At 42.3% G+C, this 23,381-nt stretch overlaps 1 protein-coding gene across 1 annotated transcript in view; it reads left to right on the top strand.

Moving 5' to 3' along the window:
• TENM1 (teneurin transmembrane protein 1) overlaps nucleotides 1–23,381 on the top strand; it is a 734,132-nt gene that overhangs the window by 651,501 nt on the left and 59,250 nt on the right. Inside the window, exon 25 of the mRNA XM_042974325.1 lies at nucleotides 9,840–9,994. Coding sequence (XP_042830259.1) covers nucleotides 9,840–9,994 — 155 coding nt within the window. The remainder of the gene's footprint in view (nucleotides 1–9,839; nucleotides 9,995–23,381) is intronic.

Here is a 23,381-nt window from a genome sequence, read left to right as displayed (position 1 = left end):
AAATTCACTGTTAGAGAAATTCATGTGCAGCTCCTGACCTCATGGCATGCTTTATTTGATTTTATTTGCATTTCAATGTACAAACGGTTCCCAAGTTACTACTTTTTTTGACTTCACGATGGCACAGAAGCAATACGCATTCAGTAGAAAACGGACTTTGAATTTTGAATTTTGATATTTTTCCAGGCTATCAATATGCCACCGCCCAGTATCATGAGAGTATTGTACTGCACCTCCCAGCCCCATGATCACGAACCAGACACAACCACTCTAGTTTTCTCTTTCCATACAGTATTTGATAAATTATATGAGATATTCAACACTTCGTGTTAGATGATTTTGCCCAACTATAGGCTAACATAAGTATTCTGAGCACATTTAAGATAGGCTCTAAGTTAAGCTATGATGTTCAGTAGGTAAGGTGTATTAAATGATTTTTGACTTAATGATATTTTCAACTTACAATGAGTACATCAGGACATAACCCCATCACAAGTTGAGAAAAATCTGTAAGGGTGTGACAATTAGGTCTATAATTCAGCAAGTTTTATTGAACATCTGTGCCCAGGTCTACTGGATTTGTCAAGATATAAAAGTAAAGCATAATAAAATCCACTTTTGCCCTCAAGGAGTTATTGCCTGGGCAAAGCATGATTAGAGAATTCACATTAAAAACAAAACAAAACGAAACAAAACAGGGGCGCCTGGGTGGCTCAGTTTGTTGAACGTCCAACTCTTGATTTCAGCTCAGGTTGTGATCCCAGGGTGGTGGGCTCAAGCCCGGGTTGGGCTCTGTCTGAGTGTGGAGCCTGTTAAAGATTCTCTCTCTCTCTCTCTCTGTCTCTCTGTCTCTCTCTCTCTCTCTAAAACAAAAAATAAAATAAAATAAAAAACAGGTTTCTGTAGGTTAGAAAACAGAAAGACCTGAATGAACTAGAGTTTGCAGGGAAGGCTTTCTGGAAGACAAACATCTTGTAGAAGCCTGGAAACATGAATAGGATTCGAGTTGGTAAATATAATAGGCCAAGCTAACAACTATATGAAAACTCTCCCTCTCTCTCTCTCTCTCTCTCTCTCTCTCTCTCTCTCTCTCTCTCAACAAAATAGTAGTTTTTTCTTGTTCACATCAGAGTCCAAATGGGTTCCCCTGGGGAGGTGGGAAAAATCTCTGCTTCAGGTGGTGACTCAGGGAACCAGGCTCCTTCTATCTAGTAACTACTCAACACCTCTGTATCTGACTAACCTACAGGGGATGAGGGTGATCCATGGAGGAGCTCAACACAGGTTTTGTTAGGGGCCAAGCCTAGAAGTAGCATACATCACTTCTGCCCACACCTAAGTACAGAGGAAGCTGGGAAATGTAACCTAGCTCTCTTCTCAGAAGTAAAAATAGATAGGATGACCTGAATACATAGCATTGTGTCTGCCATACTGAAGGGGGAGGGCTCTCTGAAGGAAGGATGAGGAAGAGAATGGTGGCAGAGCAAAAGCAAAGTTGAGTTCAGCTTGGATACCTACTTTTCAGGTTTGATTTGACTAAACTTGTTGAAAACAGAGAGACCAGAATGAACTAGATTTGTCACCGATTTTGAGCTTTGATCTTGGTGAGAACAAAAGAGGCTGCATTCATAGCCAGTGTTGTATCATCCGCCATCCAGGTTATTTCATTTTCCCGTGATGAGAATTACAATTACATTTGATTATCTTTGGTTTTACAGTGCTTCTCCAAAGCATAATTTTTTAATAGACTTTATTTTTTGAGTAGTTTTGTTCACAGAAAAATTGTGCAGAGTCCTCATATGTTGAAACTACCCTGTATGTTACTCTAATGGTAGATACATGTCGGTATACATTTGTCCAGACTAATACAATGTCCAACACCAAGAGTGAGGTCCAATGTAAACTGTTGACTTTGGGTGATAATGTCGTGTCAGTGTAGGTTCATCAGTTGTAACAAATGTACCTCCCTGGTGGGGGATATTGATAGTGGGGGAGGCTGTGCTTCTCTGGGGGCTGGGAATATATGAGAAATCTCTGTAGCAAGACACAACTTTAAACAGCAGTGCTACACTGGTTATTAGATTTACTCCAAGTTCATGGATCTTCTCTGTTCACAGCAGCGTCTTCACTGACAATATATTCCTCCTGATTGTCCTGTAGCAAGCGTCATAAATTGGCAACTTGAGGATGAATCCAGTTCAAAAATATAATTCATTTGGCCACACTCAATTTATTAAAAAAAAAAAAAAAGATGGAATGCATTTAGGTGGCATGTGCTCTCTCTTGTTAACCTCAGCTTTCCCTAGAACCTCACCTGGCACTAACCTACAGATTGATGTCACCTGCCCAGCCCTTAACAACATAGGAGTTTGTGACCCCTGTATCTGGGGCCTCTTTTTTAAAAAAAAATTTTTAATGTTTATTTTTGAGAGGCGGGGAGGGGAAGAGAGAGAGGGAGACACAGAATCCAAAGCAGGCTCCAGGCTCTAAGCGGTCAGCACAGAGCCCGAAACCGGGCTCGAACTCAGGAACAACGAGATCATGACCTGAGCCGAAGTCAGACGCTTAACCGACCGAGCCACCCAGGTGCCCCGGGGCCTCCTTTTTATGTGGTAGGTCATAAGGCAATAGTCCAGTTACCGAAATCCCCATCATATAGAAACTCTGAGTATTTTCTCAAAACTCACCACCTTTTTTGTTTAAATTTTTTTTCATGTTTATTTTTGAGAGAGAGAGAGAGACACAGAGTGCAAGCAGGGGAGGGGCAGAGATAGAGAGGGAGACACAAAATCCAAAGCAGGCTCCAGGCTCCGAGCTGTCAGCACAGAGCCTGGCGCGGGGCTTGAACTCACAAACCGTGAGATCATGACCTGAGCCGAAGTTGGCCACTTAACCAACTGAGCCACCCAGGCACCCCAAAACTCATCACCTTTGTGGGGATGAAGCCACAGAATATCTTTGAAGGATAATCCTGAAGAAATCCAAGAGATCTACAGGAATACAAGAATTCTTAATCTTTTGAGAGGGCTCGGTAGTCACTTTGACAATGTAACTAAAGCAATGGACCATCTCCCCGTGACAAAATCTCCCCATACACAAAACACTTTGCAGATTATTTCATGAAGTTCCTGAAGCCAGTTTGTACACCGCTCCTGTGGTAAAGTGATTGGTAGCCGCATTTAGGCTACATGGGATGGAGATTAAGAGACTGGACACTGAGGGGCGACTGAGTGGCTCAGTCGGTTAAGCGCCCAACTTCGGCTCAGGTCACGATCTTGCCTTTCGGGAATTGGAGCCCCGTGTCAGGCTCTGTGCTGACAGCTGGGAGCCTGGAGCCTGCTTCGGATTCTGCGTCTCCCTTTCTTTGCCCCTACCCCGCTCACACTCTCTCTGTCTCAAAAATAAACACTAAAAAGAGAGCGATTGTGGACATTGAACTCAGATGAGCTAAGTCTAGCATTTTCTAGGTAGGTAACCTGGAATTAGTCATTCAACCTCTGAACTTCTATTTCCTCATCTGGAAAATGATAGTAATACCTACTCCACAAAGCTGCTATGAGGATTAAATGAGAAAATGTCTGTAGAGAATCCAGCTCCATGCCTGAAATAGCCTCATAGTCGCAGCAAATGAAAATGGTTATTATAGTTAGTGATACTAGTCAGCCTTCATGGGTTTTCAGTGGTGCTTCCCTGGATGTCACGCTGGGCTCATCAGGAATTCAACATGGTCATTCAGGTTTGGCTTACCTGTCACTCTGAGAGATCACTTGTGACCTTCATTTCCCCAGCCCGTTCCCCAGGGTTGTTCCCGTGGCATCCTGGACTTGCTCGAAACTAATGCTTATCCCAAGGCATTGTGATTGCCTGGTTATTTGTTCATCTCCCCAACCAGTGCTGAGCTCTGTTTTATACTACTCTGCTGTACTCCTAGTGCCTAGCACTGTACCTGACATGTAATAGACACAAAATAAATCTAACGAATCAATAAATCAGGAGAAAGAGCTTCTCTAGTAAACTTTTAGAAAAATACTGGCTGATGGAGGTAGGAGAGCTTTTCATTCACTCTGCCTTGGTCAACGCTCTGAGAGAATCAGAAGGAGCCAACGAGAAGACGCATGCTCAAAACTGGCCATTTCTTTCAGCCAGAATTTCTTGGTTAACTGGCCTAAACATCTATTGTTCTTTATGATATCTCTGAAGCCCTTTAAAGTACCTTCTGAGTCATGAAAGAAAGGACATTCCAGTCAGTAGAATATTCATTTGAATGCTTATCATTTTTAATTTGTACTTAAATTCTTTGGAAATTGACCTTTACTGTATAGAATATACTGTAACTTTTTTATTCAACAATATCGGATTAAGTCACACCATTCACTAGTCATGGAATATTACAGTGGGTTTATTAGAGTCTCTTACTGAAGAAATCCTGTTCTCATTGTTAACCACACAGTGAAGTCATCTCAGCTGGTCATTAAGCTCAGCCTCCTTCAACCCTAGTGACACACAGATATTTGTAGAGTTCTAGAAGCTCCATTTAAGGGCTACCTAGCAAGAGAACTTAACAGGCTCACTGTGCAGAAGTAACTTGACCCTTTCTGATTCTAGCGGGTAATTAAGTGGACAATAGACAGATCAGTTGGAGAATGGACTTTTCTGCCTGGTGGAGGATTTTCATATAGACCAACACATGATACCAATTTTCGGAGAATTGAATTGCACATGAACAAGCAAAATATTTTAATCTCTCTTTGATTTAAAGGGCACTTTGTGATCAACAGCTAGTGTCAGACAATTCAGCACTCTCAGTAATGGAGATTGAGCTGACACCATACTACATTTAGGACATTTCCTGGAAGTTTATTTTAACCATTTATCTCTGTATCATAAAATTAAAGAGCACATTGTGTCAAGGGGGAAAAAACTAGTATTTCCGTTTTCTGGTTGCTAGGGCTGCAGATGGAGAGAATTTTATGACTGCTTTCCATAGCTTATATTTGAGAGAAGGTTCATTTTTAAGATAGAAATAATAAAAATGTAGGTGGCCTCAACAGCTGTAATTTTTATAAATTCAATACAAACATGCCTTCTGCCAACGTTTGAAATTGGCATTCTGCACGGCCAAATACTCTGATCTTTGCTGTTACCCAATTTGGGATTTTAGCTACTATTTCCAGGCTATTAACCTCCACATCTGGGCTCCCAGTGACCTCACATCAGGAAATCCCTGCTGTTTCAGTATTGATCAGCAGTGCCTCTTCCCCAACAGGTGATACATTTATTAGTAACTATCCAGGCTGCCCCAGCTTTAGGCAATTGTCTTCTTAAGAATTATAGCATTTATTCATTGGAGGATAATAAGACAAGGGAAGAAGTCAAATAATTTCGCCTGTAATTTGCAGCTGTTTCATACAGAGCTATGCTTCACAGAGAAAAGAGCCTGCAGTTCAGATATTATATAATGTCCCCTACTTTGCATAAGACATTGTGAATAATTTTTTTACAAGATGCACTTTATTTATGAGCAGGTCCCTCCATAGAAAGAGCTTGTTAGGGCTTAATACTGATGAATGGAGACAGCACCATTCACACTTCCAGGTTATGGTCTGTCAGTGCTTTCATTATGTGCACTAATTTACAAGGATTTATTTATTTTCTCACAAATGTAAAAATGTGCTCCAAGCTAAACACGCTGTCTGGGTGTCTGAGCCCGATGTTTTCCTTGCTGGAGGTAGGGTGGGGTGGGAACTCAAGCTATCTGTGGTACTCTTCCCGCCTCCACTCCCAGCCACTGCCTCACCTTGTGGTGATCTCCAAGATCTATCTTTTTTTGCTTGCTGTGGAAATGAATAGTGGTTAAAATTTTAAACCCTGGAAGTGGTTCTCTCAATGCAGTTTAATTCCTTTCTTAGCCAAACAAAGACTGTGCCTTCCATTGTGTTTTCAGTGGTAAGGAAAATGCTGGCAGTAAGCACATCAATGGATGTGGCCGTTGGAACGAACTCTGCCCACAACATTAGGTACCACATTTTGGAAATCTGGGTACAACAATATCAAAATATGAAAGTCAATTGAATCTGCAGATCTTGCTAGCCCCAGATGGCTTTATGTGCTCCGAAATCATTCACATCTCCGTCTCTGAAAAAATAAAGCTTAAAATATACTGGGCATGTGCCACCTTCTCCCACTCAGCCTAACAAATGGTAATAGATCATGCTGACTGCATCATTGACACCCCCCGGGCTGTAACAATACTCATTATGGAGGGGAGACCACCCCCTTCCAAGTAATGGCAAAAATAATTCCTTTTCCTGCCTGGGATCTCCAGTTTGGTTTTTAACCACAGTGCAAATTAAATGCCCCTTAAACCTCACCAGTGAAGAGTTTCTAAAACTAGTTGTTTGGGGAATCTCTGCGTGTGTGTGTCTGTGTCTGTGTGTCTGTGTGTGTGTGTGTTGGTTGGTTGGGGAAGGAAAGTGAGAAGAAGTGAAAATATGTACATATAAAATGCACCCTGATGCACTAGTAAAGCATCTATCACACAGCTCCTCGAAGACCTTCCTACTACTTCTTTTTCAACTCCACACGTAAATATAACCCAATCAAATGTAATTAAAGAGTCTCCAGGATAACGGAGTCTTTTGGAATTTGGACCATGATAAAAGAAACGGCTGCACAAATATATGGGAAAATATCCTACAAACGGTCAGCCAAATAAGCCCCGAAGGCCACTAGTGAGTATTTAATAAGCCTCATCTGTGGAACTGAGCTGACATGAACAGAGAGAAAGCGGTTCACACAGTGTTTAGAAGTTAACCAAAGCTAAAAGTGGAAAACCATGTAAAGTCCAGGATTATCCTCCCTGGATCGGCACAAACTTCACCCTCTGATGAGGATGAGGAATGTAGTGGTCACAGGAACAGAACTATCCTCCCTGGTGTCCACATCAAGATGTAAAGAGCTCCCCAAATACGCTAGTCCCTGTAGGAATTCATTTCTTTTTCTATACCTTTTGTGAATCTGTTCCGACTTTCAAAGGGTTAGAATCTCCAAATTTACTGCCTTCTCGTTGGAGCAACACTTCCACGGTATTCCTCTTAGTTTCTGTGCACCTGGATTCTTTGTCCCTTGGCCTTCACAGAACTTGGCAGAGTGACATTCAGTATGTGTTTGGTAAATAATTCATGATTTCAGACACTTCAAGCTGAACTGCTCTCAGCCTTTCTCTCTCCAGACTTGAGTCATGATCTTTCAGCCCATCTTCTTCTGACAACCAAATTTTAAATTTCACACTCACTGATAATTTAATACAGAGGTCATAGAAGGTAATCATAGGCCTGCCTGCCACAGGGCAGACCAAACACTAAGCATTGGAGGCTTTGAGTTTGCCAGAACAAAAACAAAAATAAAAAGCAGAGGTATGCCTTGGTTCATCATTAGTCCACATGTTCTGGAGATGGAAGAACTGTTCATGTGGTGTCATGCTTTGACCTGCTCAATCTTAAAAGTCTCTTTTAGAAACCTGCTGAAAGGTCCTTATGCATCTAAAATTGAAAAGGGGACTTACTGACACGAAATTCCCCTTGTTTGGACATGCTGGTTTCCTTGGAGAACTCTCCAAAAACATACATGACTTTAGAGGCATTCGGGGAAAGTGAAAATGAATCTGTAACTTTTATAGATGCTAAGGATTAATACTTCATGAGGAACATCAGGATTAATCAAAGTACACCATGAAGCCGAGTCTAACATTAACCTCCTGCCAACAAATTAGTTCATCTAAAAGCAGTTCATTAAGTTGGGTTTATAAACTGTCTTTAGGTGAGTTCACTCTTGGCCCGGAAAATGATCGGGTGTGTGAATGTGTGTGTGTGTGTGCGTGAACACACACTAAAAGGACATGCTTGTTGTCACAGATGTTCCCAACTTTAATATGCATTCTGTGTCTCACAAGGTCTGGATAAAGGAGAGATCAGAAAAGACTAAATTGTAGACTAGTGTTAAAGTAATGCCATGTGGTTATTTTCAAGAGCACTGTCAAAAGCACCAAGGGAAGCAGGAACACCATATGTTCTTTATATATGTCTGACACTTTTTAAATGTATTATTTCATATGATATTTATAACAACCTAGGCGAAGAGTAACCAACTCATCCCAGTTTGGCCAGGACTGTCCCAGTTTTAAAACTGAACCCTGCCTCAATCCCAAACTAAGACAGTTGCTCACCTTTGCTTAGGTAAGGCAGTAATCAACGTTCTGAGACCAATTTCAGTGTTGGGGGGGGTCCCCCCACAGCACCAGCAGAGCAGTTCTCGGATACCAGCTGAGTATCCTACAGTTTCACTCAATTCTGATGCTATCTACCCAGAGAAAGTCCATTCCCACAGGTGAGGGGCTCAGGCCCACAAAACTGCCCCCACAACGTACACCCCCTCTTCGGATGCCAATCGAGAGTCCAGGTTGTCACCAGCTATAGATTGGAGGTTCCATTGATCCCCTCCTTGGGTTCAATTAATGAGCCAGAGGGGCTCACAGAACTCAGAGAAACATTTCACTTACGGGATCACCGGTTTATTACAAAAGGATATAACTCAGGAACAGCCAAGATGGAAGAGACGCATAGGGCAAGGTGTGTGCGAAAGGGTGTGGAGCCTCCGTGCCCTCCCCAGGCACACCACTCTCCTCAAATCTCCGTGTGTTCACCAACCTAGAAACTCTGCAAAGCCTGAACTTTGGGGTTTTTAATAGAGGCTTTATTACATAGGTGTGGTTGATTAAATCATTGACTACTGGAGACTGACCTCAATCCCCAGCCCCTCTCCCCTCCCCAGAGGTCTGGGGGTGGGACTCAAAGTACCAACCCTCTATTCATGAATGGTTCTCCTGGCAACCAACCCATCTTCAGATGCGGTCCAAACGTCCCCTCGTTAGCGTAATAAAAGACACCTTTGTCTCTCTCGCCACTTTAGAAATTTGCGAAGTTTTAGCAGCTCTGTGTTACAAACTGGGAAGAAGGCCAAATACATATTTCCTGTTATAAATCACAATATCACAAGCAGATTATCTTTTCCGTACTTTACCAAAGAGGAGGTTAAAATTTGGAGAGACAAATGACAACCGAAGTCACGTGGGAGTTGTAAGTGATGTATCAGTATTAGAACCCAAGCCTCCTACCCACTATTATATATTTTCCAAAACACCAGGCCGTAATTAACACAACGTGTAAAAACTACTGTGAGAATTTTATCGGCTTTCATTTTTTCTAGCAGTTTGACCATTCCCTTTGTGACACCAGAATTTTGCTTTCCAAACTCCTCTTAACAGATAATATAGAGAAAAAAACACAGTCCAGTTTATCAGAATTATTACAAGCTCTCTGTGAGCTGAGTGTGAATTGATGAAAATAACTTTAATACCTTCCAAGTCACTTATTTCTAATGCAACCATGAAAATAAGCGGTGGCCTACGCATCTGCACGCTAAAAGAAGTGTAATATATGCTGCCTCCCCGGTCTCTTCCCGTTTATCTTAAAGGGGATTTTTTTTTTTCTGTTTGTGGGGGTAAGCAAGTATTAGGGGGCAGAAATGTAAAACTACACAACACAAAATGGTTAGACCTGGCTTTATTTCCCCGTTACGTTTTATCATTTCTTCTCAATACACAAAGAAGTGAATGTGTGTCTGAACAAACCTCTCCCATTACTGTCCTGGCTGTGCTGAGCAAAATTGAATCCATATGTCTTTAAAATGCTCTTCTGTTTCTGTGGCTTCTTTCAAAATACTGATCTTGGTGCAAATGTGGCCCACTAGACTACTAATGCTCATTTGCTTCTTCCCACCAGGCATCACAGTTGATAGGCATGGATTCATTTACTTTGTGGATGGGACCATGATTCGGAGAATTGATGACAATGCTGTGGTCACAACTGTAATCGGCTCAAACGGTCTGACTTCCACACAGCCACTGAGCTGTGACTCAGGAATGGACATCACTCAGGTAGGCACCGCTGGTTTCCAAGCGTTACCGCCATTTGGCATCATGGAAATGGATACCAATTTTCTCATACAGAAATTAGGTAGAAAGGAAGCCTGGTGTATCTGTGATAACATCAGGTAGCAGAAGTTTCTCTTTCTGCAAGTTACTTTTTTCCACCTCAGATAAACTCACTTGGGAGTACTACCCGCTGGAATGTTGGCGTAAGAATAAGAATAAAGAAAAGAAAAGAATAAGAATAAAGGCTCTCAAATTTGAATCAATTGGAGGGTAAAGGTCAGTCTTTTATTGAGTATTTTCCAAGTTACATAATTTTATTATTTTTAAATAAGGCAGTAACGCACATTTGGAAAAGCACTGACTACTGAGGTCTGTAGAAATCTTTCTTAATTTTCTTTAAGGTTTATTCACTTTTCAGAGACAGTGAGAGACAAAGTGTGAGTGAGGGAGGGGCAGAGAGAGAGAGGGAGACACAGAATCCGAAGCAGGCTCCAGGCTCCGAGCTGTCAGCACAGAGCCTGATGCCGGGCTCGAACTCACGAACTGTGAGATCATGACCTGAGCCGAAGTCGGAGGCTCAACCGACTGAGCCACCCAGGTGCCCTATTACGGTCTCGCGGTTCATGAGCCTGGAGTCTGCTTCGGATTCTGTGTCTCCCACTCTCTCTCTGCCCCTCCCCCACTCACACCGTCTCACTCTTTCAAAAACAAATACATTAAAAAATTGTTTAAAAAGGAATCTTTTGTAATGCATATACAAGCATGACTTGTTATTCATGTGTATGTAAACAGCTGTATTTAAGGCATTTGAAAGTTTTAAGTAGAGGCAACATTCCCTCTGAGATCTATTTTACATTTATTTAGGAAAGCTTTTTGTCAGAACAAAAGGGAAAATTCAGTGTAACTTTCATCTGAGTCAAAAATTCTGATTTTACCACAGTTGTACAAAATCAGGATCGGACATATAGAGAGATTATAGAGCATACAGCACAGTTCCGGCATCCTCTGGGTGTCTTCCTCAGTCTGCAGTGTGAGAGAAATAGACTAGACAGTCCTCAAAGGGACTTTTGAGCTCTAACAGTCCAAGAACCCGAGACTCCGATGAAGTAGATTATTAATCTTTTCAAATGAATTGGAGTAGATGTTGAGAGTTTTAGGATTGGTTAGTGAGTGTATCGGAGAGGGTGATTTTGACTGCAAATAATGAAACATGTATCTAAAAATAGTTCAGGGGCACCTGGGTGGCTCTGTCAGTTAAGCATCCCACTCTTGATCTCGCTTCAGGTCATGATCTCACGGTTGGTGGGTTCGAGCCCCGCATTGGGCTCTACCCTGATAGTGCTGAGCCTGCTTGGGATTCTCTCTCTCCCTGTCTCTCTGCTCCTCCCCCATGGGCGTGCACGCTGTTATTCTCTCTCATTCTCTCTCTCTCTCTCTCTCTCTCTCTCAAAAAATAAAAATAAAAATAGTTTGTGGCACCGGGATGGCTCAGTCGATTGAGCATCCGACTTCCCCACTCATTCTCTCATTCTCTCTCTCTCTCTCTCTCAAAAACAAAAATAAAATAAACATTTTTTTTTAAAAATCTAAAAAAAAATAAAAATAGTTTAAACTGTAAGGTCTCATGAATTCACATAGTGAGATGATCAGAGGTAAGAAAGATGCCAGTAGATTTCCTTCTTGAGTCACACTGGCAAGAATCAAATCATGTGCCCTTGCCTTCACTGGACACTGGCAAAGGGGAAATGGGATCTCCAAAATGGATTCAAACCCTCTGGAATTGGGTTCCCTTCCCTAAGCATATTGCTACCTAAGTCTTAAATGAAAATCAGGCTTCTCTTGGCAAGGAATGAAGGATCGCTGCTGGGGAGGCAGCCAGCGATATCTGCCAGGGTTAGGGCATTCATGTCGCTTTGTTCTTTGTACCCCTGGAACCTAGCACCACAAGGCAAGTAAAGCATCATCTGGAAACCTTGCTTTAGTCGTTAGCTCTGTTATCCCTTCCCGTCTCCATCCTCCAAACATACACATCTCTATAAAACACTAAAAATGTGCCTATTTGGGGGATTTCTTCTTCTCTATGTGCCCCTCCCTCGCCTCAGAAATGCAGAAAGTAATCAGATATAGTCCACTACAAAAATAAAATGGGCCTGAAAAGGCCCTGGAAAGGCCTGGAAAACTGACCCCATGAATGAACCATTCTTAAGAGAGATTTGAGTGGATCAGGCTGTCGAGTCGTCGAGCAACCTAACTTTCCATGATGCAAAATCCTGTGGAAGGCAAGGAAAAGGAGCATTATTTATGGCAGAAAGAAAGGGTGTGAATGTGTTTCCATGGAGGAGGGGGACGAAAGAGAAGATGCACGTATGTGATTCACTTGTGGGATATTTTTAACTTAAAATAGGACACTTAGTATTGCAATCAGTCAAGTCTAAACAACTTATCTGTTTCTGTGTGGAAAAGTTATGCTCAAAAGAGAATTCTTTGTCTAAATAGAGCAAACATATGCTCCTCATCACCATGAGAAGGGTTCTTTTTCACATGCCATTTGCTAGCCATAATTGCCACAATAAAAGCTACCTCGTCCCTTTCAGGTGGGGATGTAGAGCGCAGCCCAGTGAGAAGGAGCCCTGGTAACCAGGACGCAGAATCACATTTCCCCTATGGTATTTCATTCCAAGCCTCAGTTTCCCTCATGCCCTCCCTTCCTTTTTCCTTATACAGCTTCAGCTTTAGAAAAACAGTCATTTGGGGGAGTAGATGGGGAGTCGAGTGAGGTGGGGTGGGAGGCGGGTATTAGAAATTAGCAAGGCTGCAGGGCGCCTGGCTGGCTCAGTCATTTAAGCTTCCGATTTTGGCTCAGGTCATGATCTCGCGGTTCGTGAGTTCGAGCCCCTCGTGGGTCTCTGTGCTGACAGCTCAGAGCTTGCTTCAGATTCTGTGTCTCCCTCTCTCTCTGCCCCTCCCCCACTTGCACTCTGTCTCTCTCTCTCTCTCTCTTTCTCTCTCTCAAAAATAAACACGAAAAAATTTTTTTAAAGATCTCTCTAGCTATTGCATAGAGAACTGAGTGGAGGGAAACAGTGTTACAGGCAAGGAGACCACTTAAGAGGCTGTTGAAGTACTATAGGTGTGATGGAGACAAAAGATATATATAAATGACTAGCACCTTGTCAAAAGACTTCTGTACAAATTAAATTGCTTTCCAATGTTTTGGGGATGCATAGATGACGTCTTTGGGTTACAACTCTGATGACACTGAACGTGAAGATGCTCAGCTTTATGCAGGTTACACAGGCAAGCAATGACAATGGCCACGCCTAAAGTATCAGCGGTATGGGTTAAGAACCTGGAGAGGTCGGTGAAGCATTGGTGCCAAAAGCAAAGAACTCGTTGACTGGACTTAATTGCAGGATTAAGGAAGTACAGGTATGATGGCACTATTCTCTGAGATAAGGAATCCAGGAAGAGGAGAAGCAGGGTTGCGGGTGAGGGTTGAATGATGGGCTCAGTTCAGGACATGGTGGCTTTGAGGTGCCAAGTCTTGCAGTTGTCTTGCAGGCAACTGGAAATAGGTCCAAAGCTCAAGGACTGAAAAGGAGGTTAGACTTGGGATTATCAGTCCACACATGGGAACAACAAATGGGACAATGGATGGGGTCTTCCGGGGGGGGGGGGGGGGGCGCCCATGGCATCAAAAGAAGAGAAGGCTTAAGACCAAACTCCAAGGATATTAATACTCAAGAGAAGGCTGAGGAATGGATAGGAGGCCACAAAGGAGACTGAGAGGGAAACACCTGACAAGTAGGAGGAAAACCAGGAACGTGTGCCGTGAAAAAGCCAAGGGAAACAAGCTTTTCAAAAGGAAGGGAATGGTTAATGCCAGCTGCTGCTTTGGAGGTCACATAAAATAAGCTGTTTTTTTTTAAGAAGCCATTTGGCTTGACAGCATTCGTGACTCTGATAGGAATGCCTTTGGTGGAGTGCTAATTAATTGGAATAGGATTGCAGTGGTAGAGTGGGAGGTGAGGAAATGGAGAAAGTGAAAATAGATCACTTTTTTGAGATGCCTGGCTGGGAAGGGGAGGCTTTGGCATTAAAGCAAGTCAGCTCCCAGGTGTGTGCAGATCAGCACCCAGGTGGGGCACAGGTGCATGACAGGTGGGGAACACTGAAATCAGCCGGGTGGCTGGATAAAGTGTCTCCCGGGAGGAAGCCAGTGTGTGGCACAGCTGCCCAGACGCTCAGCCTCTGTGGCCAGAGCTCCCGCTGTCTGTTTGGACAACTGTGGCAGATGGGGGACCTGTGTTTTCCGTGACTGTACTGGAGAACATGGGCCGTCTTCCGCTGGAAGGAAGAAAGCTGAGTAGGGAGCGTCATAACACCTCCCAAGAGCAAAGCCCCGGGTGTTGGTAGTAGTACTTACGGTGACCCAGCTGGGCTTACACAGTGCTCGGTTTCCTATTTCAGTAAATCAAAATACATTGATGGGTGAGGGTGGAGACACATGTCTAAATGAGAGCACAAAGAGTCTGCTGACAGAAACAGAAAGGAGAGAAAATAGAGGCCTGTGCGGCACGAAGATTTGAATCAGACCTACGAAGAGCTTACCGATTCTAAGACTGTGTGGCAGCATCGTGCATTATCAAAAGACCTTACACAGTCCCTGCGTTTTGAAACTTGTAAAGGCAATGTTGGATAACAGTAATCTATGAATGCTTGAAATACAAGCCTCTCTGGACTCAGGAAGACCGACCCACTGTTTTCTCAGGGTCCCTTCCAACTCTGAAGGTTCCTCTTCAGAAATACAACCCAGTTCCTAAAGTTCCTTGTTACTTTCCCTGCATTTCAAAACCAAAAGGTCCCAACAAGGGAAGGTCCATCCATGGTAGCAGAGTACCTTTGGAAGCTGGGAAGTGATGTGGAGAACATCCTTCTTTCTCTTCTTTGTTTTCGTCTTCTGCACTTTTCTGAGGCAAACCTGAACCCCAGGAGGAATTCGTCCTTGATAGTCTGCCTTAATATTCAGTACATCATGATGGCCTCCCTATAGTAATTCTAATAATAACCGCTACCACTTATTGAGAGCGTACTATGTGCCCGAAACTATGCTGTCTTATTCACACTCTTGCATTTTATCTCCACAACCCAACCACCCTTGAGAGGTACCTATAATTATCTCCAGCTACAGCAGAGAAAACTGGCAGTCAGAAGGATTATGTATTGTGCCTTGACCGTGGAGTTATTAAGTGACTCAGGCACAAGTTTTCTGGCCCCCAGTGTGCATTTTTCCAACTTCTGCATTTTCAATGACAATTGGAGATGACCAGGTATCATTGTAGTTAAGTGGATGACAAATGCCGTTTGACGAATATGCTGTTTATTCACAGAATGTGTGTTTAGTGGCACTTAGGAAATAGTTTAATAAAACCTAATCATCTCAAGAAATGAAATTTGCTTTGACAATAAAATCAGCCATTTGTTCCAAATCAATATCTTTTTTTGATTTACTGAAATGTGAACCTGAATTCTCGGTATAAACTCTGAAGCATGACTGCCCTTTGTAAGCACTGCTATAAACAACCAGGCCCCTCACTTCAGGGGATGAGTTGATTATGGAGAGATTGGGCTCTTTATTTCCGTCGCTGCTTTTGAACCATCCTGCTCTGGTAACTCACTTCCATCTCGTGCCTGACTAGAATGGAACTAGGAGTTAGACCAGGTCTCTTGGTGTGATAGCAAATTTGAGAGCTGGCTTACTCCTTAGAGCCAGCCTCATGCTCTCCCCAGATCAACCTGATAGCAGATACACAAGAAACATGGACCTTTTCTGTGTATAGACAATGCAGTTGACCCATTGTCCACAAGACACACACTTTGAGGTGTTTGTCTAGAGGATCTGACGTATAACCACTCCTTTATAAATGCTCGTTGGATCATCTGTATGCCTCTGAGTAGTTCCCAAAAGCACCCATTCGTCAAATGGGCCTAACAGGTGGAGGGAGGTATCATCTGTGGTTATGAAGGAAGGCCATAACTGGTTCTTTGGAGGAGCAAACTTTGGCCCCACGCATTCAATCTGTTCAGCTAGTCTACTATGAATCCCAGTCCTCCTCCCAATCAGTTGATGCTGGACCTTGCTCCAGAATATTCTCACCATATAATAACCAGCCTCTCTTCAAATGCCTCTTATGAACAGAAAACTCACTACCTCCTCCAGGCAGCTCATTCCATCTTTGAATGCCTCCGCCTGATAGAAACTTCTTCTGGGATACTTTTTAACTTTTTAATAGTCTTTTAACTTTCACCATCTAGTCTTATTGCGACTCTTGAGGCCCTGTGTTATCAATTTAATCTGTTTTCTATGAAATAAATGTATTAAGTGATCCATGAGCTATACTGGATACTTCCGCTGTGGCATCTTATTTATCCTCATGACCGCCCTTCAAGGTGAGTACGGTGTATCGTTTCGTTATTTTTAACAAACGTGAAAAACAAGGTTCAAAGAAGTTGAGTAACTTGGTCAAGATCACACAACCAATAAGTGACAGAGTTGAAACTTGAACCGGTCGACTTGAGGGCAAAGTCCACATTCTTTTCACCAAACTGCTCTTCTAACTGCCTCCTCCACATGACAGCCTGCTTGGTGTATGTGAGCAAGTCTGTCAGGCCTTCTAAGTCCCATCCCTGATCCACTGAACTGCCCCACACTTGCCATGGTTTTGAGCTCCTTTGCCATTCTCCTCACTCTTCTCTGAACATGTTCCCATTTATTTAATATCTCTTCGAGAGTGAGGTTTCCAGGCGTGAACGAAACAATCCACATATGCTCTAGCTCGAAGGTAGAATGGAGACTATCACAACCCTCTTTCTATATTCTCTGTTTCGGTTCATCTTGCCTGGCGGTCTTCAAAAGGATTTTTGCCAAAGAACATTTCTTTCAAATAAAGTAAGTCCCCGTTTATAAAACCGATGCAAACAGCACATCAAATAAGAAGTGATATACGAGAACCTTCCCTATTCAGGCTCAGTCCCACCCAGTGGTAGTTTACACGGTGACCCCAAGACCTTTTTGGAAAACGCCAAGGAAGTAAAAAGCACAGATTGAGAAACCACAGGTAAAATTAAATTGGATTTTTGGACATTTTTTGATCTATGATGTGATTGCAGGGGGCTAAAAATGCACATGTCTCTCATCCCAGTGTCCTCATCTTGTACTTGAACAGTTGGTTGCATCATAGTGCAGGATCTTACATTAGTCTGTATTCGATTCTATCTCATCAGATTCCATCCATATCTTGGCATTCTTCTGCCATTATCCAGTATCTTCACTGTCCTTCCCAGCCTTGTGTCACCTATGGATTTGATGAATGCCTTCCATGTCCTCATCCATGATAACACTGATGGATAGATAGGCCAAGATGAAGTTGTGGCACCATTAGAGTAGTCATCTGTTAGACTTTGAACCCATCTGTTTGAACTATCACCTATGGGTTGCGATTTGTAGTGGATCCGGAAACCAATATATTGACCTATGACCAGCTTTAAGAAAAAAAGAAATAGGACACAAAACCTTAGAATGTGTCATGTGTAGTAAGGATGAGTAAGTAATGTTTCATGAAACTTTTATTTCAATTGTATATCTCAGATAATGGGGTAAAATATAGATCTTACTGAAGGTCACAGTCAAAACAAGTTTGAAAGTCACTAGCCTCACCTATATTTTCTTCAACTTATCCACAAAGAAACCTTACCAGGCTGGTAACTCTGTTTAAAAGGAAGTAAGAGGGGCTCCTGGGTGGCTCAGTTGGTTAAGCATCCGACTTCAGCTCAGGTCATGATCTCACGGGTTGTGAGTTCAAGCCCCACGTCAGGCTCTGTGCTGACAGTTCAGAGCCTGGAGCCTGCTTCGGATTCTGTATGTGTGTGTCTCTCTCTCTGCCCCTCTCCTGCTCACACTCTGTCTCTCTCAAAGGTAAACATTAAAAAACTGTTTTTAAATAGGGAAGAAGAATCCCTCAACATAATTAATTTCCAGTCATAGTATCCATAAACACCATTTCCTCATCTAAGAACTAAGAAAAAATGGTTTACTAACGCATTTGAGGATCTTTTCCAAATCGGTATCAGGTTTCCACCATGAAATCTGTGAGGCACATCTTCTGAATCTTCTTGAGATCAGAACTATGTTCACCCACCTCTTACCTTCCAGCGCATCCTCTACTGCCCACTGTTTCTCAACAATCACAAGAAAAAAATTGTTCTAAAAACCCATTTGCAAGCTGTCTCTAAGAGGTCATTTTTCCTGGCCAGGAGACTTGAACTCAGTTTGAAGGAGTTAGGTGGTGTGTTACAGTCCCTTCACTCATCCTGGACTCTAGTAACTTTGAATCAGTGTTCCTTCCAGTCATTCTTCTTAACAGAGAAAACCAGACTTTCCCCTCTCTCATCCATCAGCATTACGCCACCTGCCCCAAGCAGCACACCTCTGCCTTGCTTGCTTGTCTTCCACTTTTCACATAGCTGAAAAAGCCGTTTTCTAGCGTCCTTAAAATTTTTTGCAAGTTTCAGATAAAACTAACCACCACTGAATAGAAGGAGAAATACAAAGCTCCCTTTTCAAACTCTACATGTCAATTCAACTTGATACAAGTGGATTTAGCATCTTCTGTTGTTTTCAGAAATATATATATATAATAACATCCAGGCATGAAAAGCTACCTCAATCAGGGGGAAAAAAGAAAATAAACCAAACACAGTAGTTTTAGAACAGAAAAAGGCACCTTCTTTTCCCTTCTTAAACTCTTGCCTGATGTTTCTCATTGTCTCCTCCTGTCTCCCTTGCCAACCCTTTCATGTCTACAGAATGTCCGCCCATCACCCCAAGCGATACAGATGATATTGAAACTCAAGTTCTTCAGGGGTTACCTGATTTTCTTTGTGCACTTCCATCACTCTCCCATGTGCACACTGAAAGAGAACAGAATTAGATCTTTCGAATGAAGGCCATTATAAGTAAAATTCCCTGCAGGGACAGACTTCTAAATTTTGTGAAGCTCTGTAGGGAATCAAGAAAATCTGAATTATAATAAGTTTGCTTGAATAAAGGGATCTCCCAGGGAAAAAAAAAAGAAAGTTTATTTTTAAAGTTCTTGCCACCAGCGATGACAATCTCCACACCTCCACCCCCACCACCCCTTCCCAATGCTTCAGTGACTGTGGAACCTGTCTCACTGTCAACACGAAGAAAAGGTCTGTGACCACACTCCAGATCGTCCATAGAGGGGGATATGTGGTTGAAGGAAGGCGTGAAGGATGGAGGGAGTTGCTGGTTAACAGTAAGACAGAGAAGATGAAAGCAACTGATCTGAGATACCTGGAAACACCTCTGTCAGGGGCCAGCAATACCAGTGGACACAGCTAGGTGGGGGTAAAAGAAAGGTGACAAAAGGGATAAGAGATTAGGAGTGCAGAATGGCTCAAAGAGCAGATTCACAAGGCCCATGGAGTAGGAAAATGAAACCAAAAAAGTTAAGTGGTAGCCCTTGTGCCATTTACTTTATCCTATTTGGTCATGGTTAGTTTAACCAACTAAAGCACCCACTGCAATGGTGACCACCAACTAACGGGTCAGGTGGCATTAAAACTCGTACCAGGATAGACAAAATCTGGTATAAATGTACAACGGAATATTACACGGCCTCAAACAAGGAAATCTGGTCACGCACTACAACACATGAACCTCGAGGACATTATGCAAAGTGAAATGAGCCACAAAAAGAGAACTATGGCATGATTGCACTCATATGAAGTATCTAGTCAAAATCATAGAGACAGGAAGTAGAAAGGTGATTACCAAAGGATGGGGGGAAGAAGGAATTCACGTTTCATGGGTAGAGTTTCGGTGTCACAAGATGAAAAAGTCGTAAAGATCTGCTGCAGACAATAGGAATGCACTTAACACTAGCGAACTGTGCACTTCAAAATGGTTGAGATGATCGATGTAATCTTACGTGGTTTTTTCACAACAGTAACAATAAAAAATTCATACAAACCAAACCTCCAATGGATATTCCCATTTCCTTTCACTGTTCTCATGCCTGGACAACATCAATTGTACAGCAGTCTACCTACTCAGCGATTGGTTGCTGCAGCAGTCCCAACATAAGCGTCCTAAATCAGCGATGTTCTGCTCTATTCATCTGAGCCACATGCACTCAGTCAATCCCCATCGGTCACAGCCAGTCCCTCCCGCTGATCTGAAGCCTCATCCTATAAATGCAGAAATGAGAGTGGGGGCAGGTGCCAGTCTCTACCAGGCAAAGAGTGAGCTCAGTCTGCATCACCCATGGCACTGCTAATGTAGCCATCTTCTCAAAGACCTCAATCTATCAGGAACATTAAATGTGAAAGTGTTTAAAATAGAAAGCGATGGCTACCAAAAATGAGCAAACTTCCTGCCAGATGCGTTTATAAGCTTGGAATATTTTCTTTTCTTCAGGATTACTGGGACATATTTTCCTAAAGTTCCCTGGCCAATGACCTAATCACCTATTTCCCTTTGACCAATGTAGCAAGTCAAGTAAAAAGAACGTAAGAGAATCCTGACTGTGAGTCCAGATTCTGCCATTTATTAGCAGTGTGACCTCCGTCGACTGTAGGTCTCTGGGTCTGAGCTTCCTCACCACTATAAAGTGGGATAAAAACACATATTGCCTCCTGAGGCTGTTGTGATAGCTAAACAAGAAAACAAACACGAAAGAACTTTGGTTTTCGAAAGACACTCGCAACTGTACATTGTTAGTGTTGATCAGAACGGAGGAGAGAGGTCCTATGGCATTACATGTAACGTTGGCTTTTATGTGTTCATCTGCCACACCAGTTGGGTGGGTGGCATATGGAAAGACGGTGGCATAAATGTCGATATAAGTAGCAATCAAATTATGCTGTCACAAGAGCATAAGATGGCAGTTAATGTTGTTCAGACTCTGATTTGATAGCAGCACCAAGAATCATTTATAAAAGTTTTCTTTAAGAGTCCCTAGTGACTGTCCACATTACTCACCTGTGAATGAGTGATCCGTTAGCGTTTATGCCTGAAATTACATAATAATGCTAAATAAACACTACTTTTTGTTGCCATTTCTATATTCTAGAAAAAGAACATCTATTTTTGAATCATTTATTCTGTCCTCCTCTGAAATATGGCAGTATAGAAAAAAATAAATCATTTTTGTCTACTTGTTGACCCAAAAGAGATTTCTCTATAATTTCAGATTCAGCACGACACTTGGAAAACAAACACTAGAATTTTAGAGCTGGTTAATTATTCCTCCTTATGAAGGCTAATTCAATAAATGACCCAATTGTTGATTAAGCGTCCTCGCTTTTTTTTTAATGTGAAAGCACTTGGAAAAGTATGAGCCACTTTACAAATATAAGGGATGATGCAAGATGTTAATTGGCATCTTCAGGAACTATTTTCTGTCAATTCATCATGCACTTGCTAAAACGGGAGGACACGAGAACAAAATAAGTCCACAAGGTGGTTATTCTGATTTTGTATTATCTGTGGTTGTCAGTCTCTAATTTAAATGCATTCCTGGATAATGTTATTTGTTGCTCATTCAGTACAAACCTACTCTCCTTGCTCAGTCAAGTGCAGGAGAACACTTTCTGGAATTGAAAAGGAGAGCCAGACTCTTCTCTAATCCTTTAACAGAGAGTGCAAGAGACAAAATCAGGCCTCTAGGGTAGACTCTCCTTCATCGTGAAGCCAATATAAAAAGTCAGTAAAGCATGGTGGTTGGGAACAGAGACTACCTAGGTTTGAATCCCAGATCCACTACTTGCTAGCTGTGTGCCCCTGGGAAAAATTCTTTATCTGTAAATGAGGATGATGATGTCATGTTCCGCTATGGGGAAGTTGTGAGGATTAAGTAAGATAATATGTATAAATCACTTAGCAAAGTGCCTGGCTCATAAGTGCTCAATAAGCAAGTAGTAGCAGCAGTGGTATTTGACCTTCCATCCACAGAACAGAAAATCGAACCGATCATTTACAAAACCAAGATAAAAAGGACCAAGAAGAAGTTTGGGACTGCTGTAGAAATTGTGGGATCTTCCCTTCTGTCCTTGGTATATCGGTATACCTTTTTGCAAAAGAGGCATGCATATGCCCGTAGATGAGTTTGATGGGCTACAACCAATCACGTGCTCCAGAGACTGGTCTCAGCCTGCTGTAACCTTCACAGAGGGTTTCATCTGCCTAATGCTGATGTGAAGCTCTGTCTGGATCACTTACAGGATGTTCACTATAGTCAGTTGAATGGTGCTCCAAATCCTTCATTCTCTTTCTACTCTCAAGAAGTGTCATACTGACTGTGGAGCTAAGGCTGGAATGTCGCGTGAGTTCCATACATGTATGAGTTTGATATGTGTAGATTTTAGGTCATCTTCCATGACTTTGAGATCAAAAGGTAAAAGAACAGCTCATTCTGTAGGTAGCCTGCAGCCATCCTAGGTAGGTCAATTTCACGAAAATAAATAAATAAATATGGGAGTAGGTAAGTAAGAAGACAGTTTATCTAGGTCAATGTGGAGACTATGACTCTCCCAAGACAAAACAAAAGGCTCCCAGCTAAGTGGGAAATCAAAAAGAAAGAAGTTATGAGGCTGACATATTCATAAGAAGAAAGCAGTATCCTAAGATTTTTGAAGCAAGTTTAATGTATGAGTGGCTTTGTGTATCCAGTGACCCTTCTGTTTTATTAAGATATTCAGGTGCCAAGCATGTCGATCAGTTTTCAAAAATTCAGGTATGTAATAGCCCAAGTTTAACAGAATAATACACTGGGAAAAGCATTGCAATGAGATGATCCACAGAGTTCCTTTAAATATCATTTCCCTTCTCCAAATTCATTTAAACTCTTTTTTTAACTGCATTTTTCAGGCCTGCACCTCTAAGGAAAAATCACAATCAGGGAATAACCTATTATCAGAGATATTTGCATTGCTCCCTCCAAAGTGACAGCTCGGGTTGTTTATATAAGAAGTAGAGAACAGCAGGCCAACATCTTCAACTCCAGCACATCCAAATTCTGCTGAAATGTCTGCACACAAGCAAATAGCCAGAGTTGTCAGGGGCCTTAAAATAAAAGTCAAGTACCGTGCTCAATGCTATATCGAAAACATAATTTATCACATAAATAAAACTCCCTCAGCAGTGTCCTCTTTCCACACAAAGGACAATGGCACGTTAGCTCTTATTAAAACTATTAAGCACCAGAGGAAAAGCATCTTCAAAGTTCAGGGACAGTCACAAGATGCAAAGCTTGCAAACTACTTCTGAACCACTCAGTCTTCCACACATTTTGCTCGGCAGGCGCCA

The sequence above is a fragment of the Panthera tigris genome, chromosome X (assembly GCF_018350195.1).
Source record: "Panthera tigris isolate Pti1 chromosome X, P.tigris_Pti1_mat1.1, whole genome shotgun sequence".
NCBI classification, from domain to species: domain Eukaryota; kingdom Metazoa; phylum Chordata; class Mammalia; order Carnivora; family Felidae; genus Panthera; species Panthera tigris.
The sequence above is the reverse complement of the archived record's forward strand: the minus strand, read 5'-3'. Positions and strand labels throughout refer to the sequence as shown.